Source organism: Gymnoscopelus braueri (genome assembly GCF_963280865.1).
Source record: "Gymnoscopelus braueri genome assembly, chromosome: 19".
Classification (NCBI taxonomy): Eukaryota; Metazoa; Chordata; class Actinopteri; order Myctophiformes; family Myctophidae; genus Gymnoscopelus; species Gymnoscopelus braueri.
In genome coordinates this window covers 31,980,982-31,994,591 of record NC_137621.1, presented here as the reverse complement: position 1 = coordinate 31,994,591, position 13,610 = coordinate 31,980,982, and the positions used below count along the sequence as shown (strand labels likewise).

The window sequence follows — 13,610 nt, the reverse complement described above, 5'->3', positions numbered from 1 at the left end:
GTGGGGCAAGCAAATTACAGTATGTTGAAAACCTTGATCATGTGAAAGCACTGATCTCAGTTCAGTGCACATGTTTCCTGATGTCCCTTAAAACCAGTCAAACCATTATACTTCATTGACAGGGGTCGCCCAGGGATCTATACTTTTATTTATCCCCTCCTTTTTCCCCTCCACCAAATCTCTCTGCCGAAAATAGCAAATCTACAAGCTCACAACGCTTCATCTGCTCTTTTCACCAAATGTTCACCTATTATGTCATGCCCAGAATGAAGGCGTTAGGGTTCATGTGGTTAAGAGATTACAGAATTGTTGGAATTTGAAAACCCTCAAGCTCTTTGCTATTTGATACACTGTATTCAGCAACCAGTTTGAGGAAAATCAGTTTTGAGTAGGCCTATAGCAGTTTCCTTTGTTGCGTAGTGCTTTTACAGTTATTAATGTATACTGTGTGTTTTGTCATTAATAATTGAATAGCACAAACCATCACCAAGGTGGCAGTTTGTCAATAACCGTTTGGATGACTGTTGAGATTGTACTGTACTTTACTATTAATTCACAGACAGTGGATAGATTCTACATTCATCCAGATACTTAATGTTGGTCTGTTGAAAGACTGCATATATTCACTGTTGATAGACTGTACAGTACATACGTATAGCTATTAACATATTCATTGTTGATAGTCTACATGCATTCCTTCATATGTAATCATTCATATATAAATTATATTAATTGTTGTTAGACATTTTCAATCATATACTCACAAATCTCTGTATCTGTCTGTGTCCCTTTTATGCCCATACTGTATGGAGATCCCTGATGACGTCATAGTACACTACTCCAAGTAAGGTATACAGTAGGTACTGTGGGTATAATGGGTACTCTGACAACAGGTACAACGGTCATTGCATAACCAGAGGGGCATGCGTCCCCACGGGTATCACCCTAGTTTAATTTAATTTAATTTAATCATGTTTTTATATATTTAAAAGACTGTAGCTTGTACCTCTCCTGTTCAATTCTTACTGCTGTTGCAGTAAGAATATCTTATGGTGGTGTTGCGGTTCTTCCGGTTGTCCCCTTTTGGCCAAATGTAACATCATAATGCATTAGCCTATGAGGTACCAACTGTAAGAAATAGAAAGTGGCTGTTGGAAAGCTACAATCTGTAGCTTTTATGTAAATGATTTGAACTTTATGTAAATGATTTGAACCAGGGGAGATATTGGGCTTGACACGAGGGTCTAAACTTCTCAATGTTAGAGTACTGAGACCACCTCCAACAACTACAGATATCATTTATATTGTATTAACATACTCTACCATGCAGATCTGTTAAATTAACCTTTTATTAATCAAAATAACGTACCGATTGCAGCTTTAAAACAATAATTTTAGAAGAATATTATTTTTTACCCCTTTATTTTAACCCAATTTAGTAATTATGCCAATTTAATTCCTCCCCACACATTTCGGTGTTGCCACTGTTGTTGTGGCAACAGAACTGCCAAGAACTAACATGCAAGTCTAAGACTACACTTACCCTGTGACATCACTGAGAAAAGATCAAATCCAACTGCATAGGAAAAATTACATCTACTGTGTGGCATACACTGGCATCTTTTTCAACATAGATGTTGACACTAGAAAACGTTTTAACATTTTGGGATACTCTTCATATATATAATGTTGTGAACTATTTTGATGTATTAGCATCTCACGAAATATTTCAGAAATTAAGTCTTTATAATAGTATAACATGCCTAAATGGAAAAGATTGTGGAACTTGGACTTTGTGTTGTTGCACAGCAAATACTCTCGAATACCAAACACAAGCATGCCATACAACCTTCCAATTTTGATAGTCAAATTAGAAAGTCCACAAGTCACGTAACAGTACTACTTTGCATGTCTACAGTAAATATGACTGCACTGTCAATAATGCAAAGAGGATAGGGGGAATTTCGTATCTAGAATATAAGTACAGTGTATAGTCAGTGGCTCTCCGCAGAACTTCAATCAACTTATGTGGGTATTGATGTGGAAAGGATGACAGAGCGTGCTTATGTTTTCTTGATACAAATCAAGTACAGGTAGGTGGATCTATCTTTACATTTACAAGTAAGAGAACAGGTAGTTTTTTCCAAGTATAATAAAAACAACAGATTAGAAAAAACAACAAAATTGAATTAAGTTAAGTGCAAGGATATATATATAATCAATCACAAGTAAGTGTAGTTGTTTTTGCCAATAGAAATGCAGAATAATATATTTGACAGCCTGCTCCACTCTGCAGGATCAGAATGAGGACGTTCATGTTTCTTTTCATTATGGGACTAATCTACAATCAGGTTGGTCACATTCCTTGGACATCAGATCAAAAACATTGGTGTTCAAAATTGGAATGTTTTCCTTTGTTAGCCATTGATTTACACTTCATCTATGTCTTTTGTAGGCTTCTGCGGAAGGTGGACAAAAACAGTTTGAAAAATCTCATGTTTACAATTTAAATAATGAAATGATACTTAAAATTGCTTGTCAAAATTATATGACACTTTCATATATTTTAACTTTTTGTGTGCATCTTTTAGGCAACTCAACACAAGTATACTATACTATTCTAAGTGTTGAGGAAAGCGCCATCAGCAACATAACTAAAATACTCAACACTTTCAGTGCATCTAACCCTACTATGCGTGTTGATGGCCTTAAAATGACAACAAGTAAGCTAATGTGTATTGCTGTAAATTCTACATTCTATTCCTCATTTTGACTGAGAATGTGATAAACCCAGTGATTAAATGCATAATTTTTTTTAGAATGTCAGACTCTCGAGGATGAACTGAGCTGTACCTGTGAGCCAGATCACAGATGGAGCACTGAAGTTTGTGAGTCTCACCCCAAGTGCTGTGGGGAGAGAAATTGTACTTTTCCAGACAAAACCCCTCAAATGTGTTATACAAACAAAAGAGGTATTGTGAATCAAATATATTAGGTCTACTGTTTGTGTGTACTCCCAATAATGACACCTATGTATTGTGTGAGTGTGTGTGTGTGTGTGTGTGTGTGTGTGTGTGTGTGTGTGTGTGTGTGTGTGTGTGTGTGTGCGTGTGCGTGTGCATGTGCATGTGCATGTGCGCGTGCATGCCTTCTTACATAATTGCTGAATACTGAAACTAACATTATTTGTCTTTTTAGTTGTTATCACTGGATCATGCACACTACACAGAGAAAAATATTTCGACAGCATGGCAGACCCAAACTCAAAAAAATTTAAGGAGCTGAGTCAAAAGCTGCTAGATCAGGTATGCTGAAGCTCAGTATAGTATTTTCTTGTTTTTTGTTGTGACGCGAGACAAGACGAGGGCCTGATTCGTGATTCATACACAGGTCCTCGCACTCACTAGGAGCATAATGTAGCCTAATAATAAATCATGGTCTATGGCTGTGAACTAACTGGCTGAGCCGTGCACCAGGCACCCCACTCATTAGATTACTTTGAAATTATGAAGAACTGGTACACTTATTACACTTAAAATGGTAGCATTGATATATAGTTACCATGTATGGCAGCTTATTTAAAGGGGTATTTCACTGTAAAACACTTCTGAGGTCATTTTAATGTCTACTCTGGCTTTTTTGTGCACCCCAGACAGTTTTTAAGTTGCTTGATTCCATATTTAGATATTTGACGTTAATTTTATCACACACACCTATAAACCCATTGAACTTCAAACTCCATTTTAAACATGTTAGACGTGTCATTGAAAACACATTTCCCTGGTTCTAGTAGCTGATATTGTCCTTCTAATGTGTGAGGGGCCGTGTTTTTTCAATAACCTTTTTCATTTATTCTTTAATTATATTACATTTTAAATTTTCTTCTTTCTGCTTTTGTTATTGAAAATATAACACAGCCCCCTCATACAGTCACCAAAACCAGGGACATGTGTTTTCAATGAGTCTAGTTAAAGGTTTGAAGTTCAATGGGTTTAGGAGGGGTAAGTGTTTTAAAATGAAATGCCCCTTAAAGTGAATGAGAGGTAGATAATTCCCAAGGGGAAATTGAGGTGACAGAATATATTAAACCCAATTTGACTTCGTCGTACACAGTGCTGCGTGCCAAACATAGCTGATCTACAAGCACAAAATGTGTGACGAAATGTGTAACAGCTTGTAGATCTGCTATTTTCGTGGTGTGGCACGGTAATACGACAGAGCATCAATTAGGCTTACCGATACAGTCAGCAATAGAACCACAATAGTAGGAAGATTTAGCATCAGAACACATTATGGGCAATACATCTCAGCAAAATCTCTACGTTAATGCAAATACAAAAAGCAGTGCCAAAGTTCAAATGAATCTTATCCTATATTAAAATTGCCTAATGGGTGGTGGGTAGTGGCTCAAACCTCTAGCACTGTATGTTTGCAGAAGCAAGATTGCTATGGTAACACATCCTGTAAAGTGAAAGATGCATGCCACATATTACATACCAGAGGAAGGGTCCAAACACTAGGCAGACGAATGCATACAGTACATTTATCCATCACAAGGCCAAAAGTATTCAGTAGTATACGGTTAGTAATGAGGCATGTCATGTGTGACTAACCACCATTAACATTATAATATGAATGTTATTTGTCTTTTAGATGAAACCAGTGTACAGCACTTTGGAAGAATTTGACACTTTGAGAATAAAAGAGTTGAGGTAGGCCAACTCCAGCATTTTGACAAAAAGTGCACTTTGTAGTGGTTTATCTAACTTGTTTTGCACATCTACTGTATCAGAATTGTTTCTATCTCCCTGTAAGGCGTGGATCTGTGATTGCAATTTTTGAAATTACACTTAATGCTGATGTCAATTCTGATGAACTGGCCAAAAAATCTGAAGAGTTGCAAGGAAGAATCAATGCAACTTTTACACTGGAGACAACCGGTAAGCTTGCCATTAATTGGAAATCTCATCAGAGAAATATCTTGCTCTTTAATGACATTAAAGCCCACATTGTTCAGCTACAGTATCCATAGTAGCCTATACGTAAATATAGTGTTTGTTAAGTAACAGGGGTCTCTCCATCTCTTCAGCTGTTTAGTAAACAGAAAATACTTTTTCAGGTTGGGATACCAGTTTTATCCAATCAGAAGAGAGAACTCTTTACAGGTTACAGGATAAACAAGTGAAATTGTGATGAAACAAAAATAAAAATATAAAAATGAGCATACAAAATTGGAACACTAAAATTTAAGCTTAAAAATGTTCTTTGTAAAAGGAGCATAATTTCTGTTTACTAACATACTGAAGAAATGGTGTCTGAACAAACACTTCATATCATTAATAGCTATTGGAATATAAAACCTTAAGGTTTTAACAAACCCCTTAAAAGTCTCAAGCAGTTTTCTCAGAATCTCTTTTTAAGAATGTTTTCCTGTATGCCTTGACATAGCATTAGGTTAGATGATTCTTCTTCACTTTGGTTCTCAAAGCACCCAAAATTAGTCTTAAATTATTAAATTATTAATAAGCCAAATGAGTCTATATAGCATGAAAATCAGTTTAACCACTTTAGCCCTATATACATAGGCTATTTGAAAATATGGTATTTAAACAAAATAGTGAACATTTTTTAATATTTTTAAACCTTTTTAACAGCACAAATCTTAGATGGGTGGTGCCTCCAAATACATATTATTAGGGGGTCCTTGACATTTAAAAGTTTGATAACCAAATTCCATGCCATACGGAAATGTTTTAATTTTGTTACAAGTGCTAGTCCATGTAACCTTTTCCCCATGCAATTTGTATGGTTTACCTTTCTTTAAGTTGATCTGGAAAAAGCCAGCTGCAACTTTTTCAGTTATTGTTAAATGTTAGCATATCGTTCATATTGGGTTCATTGTGCACATTTTTCCACAGGTCGTGTTCAAATGGACATGCCACCTTACCCTGTGTCTGTTTACGGTGATACCAAAATTAACTGCTCAGTAGATGAAGAAATGGACCCAACGCCACAATGGAACCTGACAAAAACATATAGGACAAAAATGACAAAAATATTTAACATAGCCAATGGTTCCGAGTCTGTCCTGACATCAACAACCAGGAGTGCTACACTCACTCTGAAACACCCATCGGCAATCTGGGAAGGTACATGCATTTAAACTATAGGCTGGGCTCCGAAGCAGGTTTGAACTGGAACCACATGTGAAGGTGTTTCCAGTTCAAATCTGCTGCTGAGCCAATCAAATGAAGCTATCTGAATATGAACTGAAACAGGAAACAGACGTGCCACCTTCTGAAAACTGTGACTACAGTTATTATGCACAGAGCTAATTTGGGGGTCCTTGACATGAAGATGTTTGAGAACCACTGATATAATACACATATATATTAGTATTTTCAAGAGGCATTTGAAGATATTCTATATAGATGCATTGATGAGTCCTACTGTATGTTATCTGGATTATTAACAAAACCCTTTCCCTTATTTTGTGTTTTGCTTCAATCTATAGGCCTCTTAACATGCACCTTCAAACCAATACATAGTTCAACTTCTGTGGCAATATTTCACTCAGCCAGTAAAACACTGGATATAGCACTCCTGCCAGAAATTGACATCATCAGTGACCCGCAGTTTCCACACTGTACACAGGATTCAACAGAGGTAGTTACGGTTGCAGTTAAATGTGAGATAAAGAACAACTCTGAAACGTATGATGTCCAATGGGGAGGCTCAGGCAACAAAACAGAATTTAATATAAAAGTCTATGGTAAGTGAGTTTAGTGTCGTCTCAAGCATTCTCATAGTCATTTTATCTTGATTTGTTTTATTTTCTTTAATTCATCCATTCATTAAAGCCACTTTGAATGTATATTTTCATTTACTGACATGACAAATCTCCATCTGTCTACAGAAGATGAAGACAGACTTACTTATGTGGCTGAAACAAAAGTAGGATGCGAGACCCGGGATCAAAAGCAACCAGCAATTATAACATGCACGTTCAGTAACGGGAGGCAAAGCATAAATGCTTCGCTCAAAATTGAAGTCATTTACTGTATGTTTAATTGTTTCTACTTATAAATATATACAATTATAGATTACATGAAATTAAAGCATATTGTGGATTACAAGTTTTAAGTATGTTAGTAGGAAAGTACTATCAATGTATGAATCAGAATAATTTTGCTTATGAAAGCTACAGTCCTGAACATTTGTGCTTGAGTATTTTTCCAAAAATGGATATACAGCCTTTTGTAAGTAAATTCTTTTAACTGCTGGTAGTATTTTTGTTTGTTCAAACAGATCATTCAAAATTTTGTGAAAAAGAGGGCGACTGGCCAAATACCAAAGCTAACCATAAAGCTAGACTGAGATGTGAGGAAGGTCGTGGAGAAAGATTTAGGAAATGTGAAAACGTGACACCTGCAACGTGGAAGGATGAGCTATCACAGTGTGTGAACGTTGACCTATATAGTATCCTTGAAGACACAAAAGTAAGGCCTACTTTTCATTCCTGATATTGTCATTTGCTAAGCACTGTAACTCAGACAATGAACATGCACTTTGAGAAGATTTAATTAATCATAACTGTTTCAACAGATTCTTGACAAAGGCCTTGGAAGTCTAGATGAAAATGCTGGAGATTTATTTGTTCGTCTCAAGAATTCCACAACTGACACAGAGAAAATAAACACTTATGCTAACGTGAATGCGTCTGTGTTTGTTCTCTCAAACATGCGAAACCTGCAAACAGTAGTACCGGATTACACATACAAAGAGACGGTACTGGATGTAAGTTAAGCAATTTTAGATAGCCTTTACTCTATTACCATGCTTTTCATTATCATCACTTGTAGATTTGCAATTCAAACATTCTCTTTTCTTTTCAGGACCTTGTTGAATCAGCAAGTAATATCCTTAGTGACTCACTTCAAAAATCATGGAAAGAGGACCAGCAAAATGACAAAGAAAATCAGTCAATGGCTGAAAGATATTTACGCTCAGTCGAGGGACTGATTAATGCAACAAATATATCAAATGTCACTGTGAGTAAGGCAAACGTAGAATTAGTGGCGTGCAGCAGTACCCAGGAGTCACATTGTACAAACACAGTGCTCAACATCACCGTCTCTGTGGAGAACTCAGGTTCCAGCCTTGTGAAAACAGCAGGGTTTAGAAGGCTGGGTGAATACCTGCCATCCAAGAACCAACATAGTGAGATTAATAGCCTTGTTGTTTCAACAACTGTTGACAACATACAATCTCCGAAGGTAAAAATAGACTTCCATTTGATCAACGAAAGACCTCGTAACAGAAAGATAGAGTGTGTATCATGGAGTGAAAGTGAACGACAGTGGACTGAACATGGCTGTAAGTGGGGTGGTCCTGGTCCCACTAATGAAGCACATTGCGAGTGTGTTCATTTGTCCTCTTTTGCGATCCTCATGTCCAAGCACCCACAGCATGTTCCATTCATAGAAGAGATAACCTATGTAGGACTGGCTTTGTCTATCATTTCCCTTGTAACTTGTCTGGGAATAGAATTGGTAGTCTGGAATGATGTCATCACAACCAAAAGCTCATGTCTTCGCCATACTGCACTCGTCAACATTTACCTGTGCTTGCTGATTGCAGATGCCGGTTTCCTCGCATCTAGTTTCCCTGACAAAATTACAGAGAATTGGTGTCAGATATTTGTGGTGGTAAAGCACTTCTGCTACCTGTCCATGTTCTTTTGGATGCTGTGTCTGAGCTTCATTCTTCTTCATCAAACCTATTTCCAGTTACATCAGCTTACCAAAAGAAAGTACATGGGCATCTCATTTTTTCTGGGTTATGCATGTCCTTTCTTGATTGTTGCAATCACATTCATTACCAATGGCAGTGGTGCTGAAGGCCTCTACTACACCTCTGAGACATGCTGGCTGATTTACTCTGGGCTCCTGAAAGGGACTGTACATACATTTGTTATGCCGCTTGGTATAATTGTGATGTTCAATATGTTCACTATGGTGTTGGTAATCTTGAAGCTTTTGGAATCTCCCAAGGGTTTAACAAGTAGCCTTCATGCTGAAAAAGCAGCTACCAAACACATCCTGAGGACAGTTATCATCCTGACTCCCATCATTGGTACGACATGGATTTTTGGATTTGCTGTATGGGCTCTTGACCTCACATATGGAGTCATTGCTTACATTGTCAATTACGCCTTTGCCCTGCTGAATGCATTCCAGGTATGATCCTGAAATCAACAAAATCATGTTCAAGTAAACATTTCGATATATGCGTGCATTGACCATGTTCACATGAAGGCCATTGTTCTTACATCATACATCAGACCCTGTTTAGTAACGTGTCATGTATTTTTTCAGGGTTTCTTCATTTTGCTGACAACATGTTTGGCAGATAAAGCGGTAGAGTGCCTTTAATTTAAACATGGTTTAAAGAATCATGGTCATTGAAAACATGATGCACAAAAATGTGTTAAACCTTTTTATTTATTCTATTTAAACAGATACGAGATGCACTGACGAAGCGTGGTAATGCTCAAGTGAGTCTACAATACATTTAAAATATATATATTTTAGATTTAACACGACAGCTGATCTTAACCTGTTCATTTCAACTCTTTCCCCTAGAACCTGTCCCAAAATACCACGAACTCCCTGAAGCTTAAATCAGCGTTGAAGAAGAAATGAAAACTGGTTCAAATCTGTGTACAATTTTCCATTCAAGCTACATTTTACTCTATCATAGCATTTATCTGTAAATTAGACGTTGCCTCCTAGGCCTATGTACTATAATCATTATTTCATGAGATTTGGACTGTTAATTTTTTGTTAATTCAATTACATTTCTATGCTGAAGTCATGTGTTTCTATAGGCTTTGTGTATAGTCAGTGGTTCTACATTTCTTTCTTTCTTTCTTTTTAAATTTGTTTTTATACTTTAATTTGTATTTTTTGTTCTATGTCTGTATTGTATTTGCTTTGTTCAGGACCCCAGGAAGACTAGAGGCTTATTCGTGTGTCTCTAATGGGGATCCTTTAATAAGCATAAACATAAACATACAAGCAACTCCGCATTATATGGTTTCAGAGAGTTACAATGTTCTGTAAATGCATTGTGGAAAACAACATAGCAATGCATTGATATTAAAAATAAAATGTACTTGATTTTTGAATACTTAAAGCAGCACTATGTAACTTTTTTTTTAAATTAATACATTTTAATTTTGTCCAATCTGTATGGTAATACAATATAACTTATGTATGGTAATACAATATAACTTATACAATTGGGGTGGCTGTATTTTGTCTCCCTGCTCTTGTATTGAGTCATTTAGATCATGTCAAAGGTCATGTCTCACCTAGACACAGGATCTGACAAGAATTTTCACCAGATTCAATTTATCCCCTGAGCAAGCAGGTAGGCTCTATCAGCTCAATGGTTTAAAAAAATGAGCACTTGTGCAGGAAACCGGGTTCAACTCCGGGGTAGAAGAAGAAAGTGTACATAGTGCAGCTTTAAGTGTTTTTAAAAGCATATATTTTTATACTTAAAGGTGCAGTAAGTGATTTTCTTTTATTAAAATAAGTGTTAAATATCTCTATATTCTGATAGCCTAATAATTGTTGCCTTTACACTACAGCGTTTGTTCAGTAACAGGGCGTCTCCCTGTCTCCAGCTCTTTAGTGAACAGAAAATAAATGTTCAGGTTGGGATACCAATTTCATCCAATCAAGAGAGAGAACTCATACAGGACACAGTTACAGGATTCTATAGTCATAGCATTTTTTCCCCCCCTTATAAAGTAGATTTGTTTTATTGTTGTTTTCTCCTCCCCCCATGTAAAGCATCTTTGGGCACTCTTTGGAAAAGCGCTATAGGCTATATTATAGTGAAATTGGAAGTGATGAGTCTGATGACACAAAGAAATGAGCAGACCAAATTGGAACTGGCCCACTATAAAATTGATGCTGATAAATGGGTACTTTAGCATGATTTGATGAAATTGGCAGCCCACCTGAACATTTATCTTGTTTATTTAAAAGCTGAGATGGGGAGATCGACCCCTGAGGCTGCTACTGAACAAATAGCCTAACCTACTGACTCTATAGCAATGATTACTAAAAATATAGAGCTTTAACGGTTCAACAAAACAAAACAAAAAATACGTTTTGTTTTAACCTATACAAATATCACTTACCCTCCCTTTAAGTAGCCTACTTTTTAAAAGCGAAATAGTGGTTCTGCCCATTCTTCATCGGTGTCATCCACAGAAATGTCTTTATGTGCTGCCATCTTGTGGTAGGCCTTGGACTCTGACTCAGCACTGCAATATAAACAGAAGTAGTGTAAATTGATTTGATACATTTGAGGTCTTTTTTTGAAGTAGGCTAGAGACAGAGAGAGAGCAATTGTCACATGAGGATAAACTCATATTTATTTTTATGGCCAATATTACTTTAAAGAGAAGAAATTAAGAAATGAACCATCAGTGGTGGAAAGTAACGAAATACATGTACTCAAGTACTGTATTGGAATGTTTACTTTACTGGAGTATTTCCATTTTTCTATACTACTTCTCCACTACATCTCAAGAGGCAAATATTGCACTTTTACTCCACTACAATTATTTGAAAACTTTAGTAACTAGTTATACTTTGTAGATTTAAATTGTGATTACAAAACAAAAACATACATTTACCACTTCAGCCCATTTCGTCCATTTGAAAATAGCCGATCTACAAGCTCACAACATGTTGCGATGTGACATTGTGTTGAGTGTGAGCTTGTAAATCTGCTATTTTCAAAATACTTTTACACCTTTTAGACGGAACATATTCTGCATAATTACTTTTGGTACTTTAAGTATATTTTGATACCAATACTTCTGTACTTTTACTCAAGTAAAATTAGATTACCAGACTTTAACTTGCAACAGAGTATTTCTGCATTGCAGTAGGCCTACTTGTAAACAATTTGAGTACTTTTTCCACCACTGTGAAGTGTGAACCATATTCATTATTCATAGTCATTACTTTTGAAGAAAGCGAACACAGTTCTCGTGTCCGTATATTTGTGCTATCCTGACAGGTCTGTCGCCACAGCGGTCCTCCCTGTCTATGGGGGCGTGCAGAGAGTGGAGCAGACGCAACACAGCCAGCCGCCCTGCCTCTGCAGCGCAGTGAGCAGGTGTCCATCCCTGGTCGGTCCTGAGGCAGGACCTGGCTCCGTTTTCAATGAGGATTCTAACGATTTCAGTGTGCCCTGAAACAGTGTAAAATACACAGTGGTGTAAAGTAACTAAATACATTTACTCAAGTACTGTACTTCTTTTTTTTTTTTTTTACTTTACTGGATTATTTCCAAGTTTCAGTAGCCTACTTTTACTTCTACTCCACTACATCTCAGAGGCAAATATTGTACTTGTACTCCATCCACTACAATTATTTGAAAACTTAAGTTACTAATATTGATTATTATTACAAAACATACATTAACCACTTCAGCCCTATATACATTTCGGCCATTTGAAAATAGCCACCATAGCCATCTACAAGCTCACAATGCGTCTTGATGCCAGGCATTGTGAGCTTGTAGATCTGCTATTTTCAAAAGATTTTTATACATTTGAAAACTTGTGAAATGGGACAATTCTGCAGATTGAGTACTTTCTACTTTTGCTACTTTAAGTACATTTTGATACTAATACTTTTTTACTTTTACTCAAGTACATTTGTTATTCTAAATTACTCGTAACAGAGTATTTCTACATCAGTATCATACTTTTACTCGAATAAAAAAGAGTACTTTTTTCCACCACTGGTAAATACGGTTGCAATTTCTTCCTATGCAGATAAATAATACTGAAAGGTAGCTGATATAGTTATTTAATTTGAAGCTAAATTAATTAAAGTCAAGACATGAGGATGGCATATATATCCCACTACTACAGTAAAGCGCAACAGCTACCTTTCGCTGCAGCCCAATGGAGAGGCGTCTTGTAGTTCCAGTCAATGTCTCTGTGATTGAGATTGCATTTATTTTTTCTCATAATTTCCTCAACTACATCAAAATCCCCAGCCGCTACTGCCTGATGTAACTCTGTCATTTCTCAGGACGAAAAGGTTGCCAGGCAACATGTATCAACAAGAGGGTGCCAAAGTCTGGATGGATGATCCCATGGCCCGGTATGCCCGAGCTGTGATTGGCTATTGGTTGTCTTGTCAACATGCACAGAACCTCTACGCATAGAACACATAACAGCTGAATTATTTTTATTAGTTGACTCATTGGCTAAAATTAGCGGCATCAACACAAACCTCAAACCTGTACCCCTTCTGGGGATGAGATCTACAGTAACTGGTCCAAACTTCCATCTGGTCAAGATACTGCTTCCCATTGCAACTCGACGTTCACTTCCAAACTAAATATGTATTGCCTCCCAGTGGTCAACCTTAGCTTATTAGTAATACCAACCCAGGCCTAATCAAACTACAGTAGGCTTCTGACAGACAGGATGGGAGCCAGTGAACTTTTTGTAGCTCTATATATATATATATATATATATATTTTTTTTGTATACCTTTATGTATACA

The 13,610-nt window shown here is 36.7% G+C and overlaps 2 protein-coding genes across 5 annotated transcripts; one reads left to right on the top strand and one right to left on the bottom strand.

The window, feature by feature from the left end:
• The first annotated feature begins 1,997 nt into the window (after positions 1 to 1,997).
• adgrf3a (adhesion G protein-coupled receptor F3a) lies at positions 1,998 to 10,201 on the top strand. 4 transcript variants are annotated; one of them, XM_080413653.1, is made up of 17 exons: positions 1,998 to 2,093; positions 2,297 to 2,351; positions 2,456 to 2,468; positions 2,592 to 2,723; positions 2,820 to 2,972; positions 3,199 to 3,305; positions 4,654 to 4,712; positions 4,816 to 4,940; positions 5,919 to 6,149; positions 6,515 to 6,772; positions 6,917 to 7,060; positions 7,309 to 7,499; positions 7,606 to 7,797; positions 7,896 to 9,239; positions 9,378 to 9,419; positions 9,521 to 9,556; positions 9,645 to 10,201. In XM_080413653.1, the coding sequence occupies exons 1-17, from the start codon at positions 2,050 to 2,052 to the stop codon at positions 9,702 to 9,704; spliced, it is 3,186 nt and encodes a 1,061-aa protein (XP_080269779.1). In that variant the 5' UTR covers positions 1,998 to 2,049; the 3' UTR covers positions 9,705 to 10,201. The 4 variants fall into 4 exon arrangements, with proteins under 4 accessions (XP_080269779.1, XP_080269777.1, XP_080269780.1 ...); XM_080413651.1 differs by having other exon boundaries at positions 2,000 to 2,093; positions 2,456 to 2,723; XM_080413654.1 differs by lacking the exon at positions 2,456 to 2,468 and having other exon boundaries at positions 2,022 to 2,093.
• Positions 10,202 to 11,238: 1,037 nt separating this feature from the next.
• Positions 11,239 to 13,123, bottom strand: ankrd66 (ankyrin repeat domain 66; the record flags this gene model as incomplete). The annotated part of the gene is made up of 3 exons (XM_080414273.1): positions 11,239 to 11,341; positions 12,051 to 12,279; positions 12,985 to 13,123. The coding sequence occupies 3 exons, from the start codon at positions 13,121 to 13,123 to the stop codon at positions 11,239 to 11,241; spliced, it is 471 nt and encodes a 156-aa protein (XP_080270399.1).
• Positions 13,124 to 13,610: the final 487 nt, after the last annotated feature.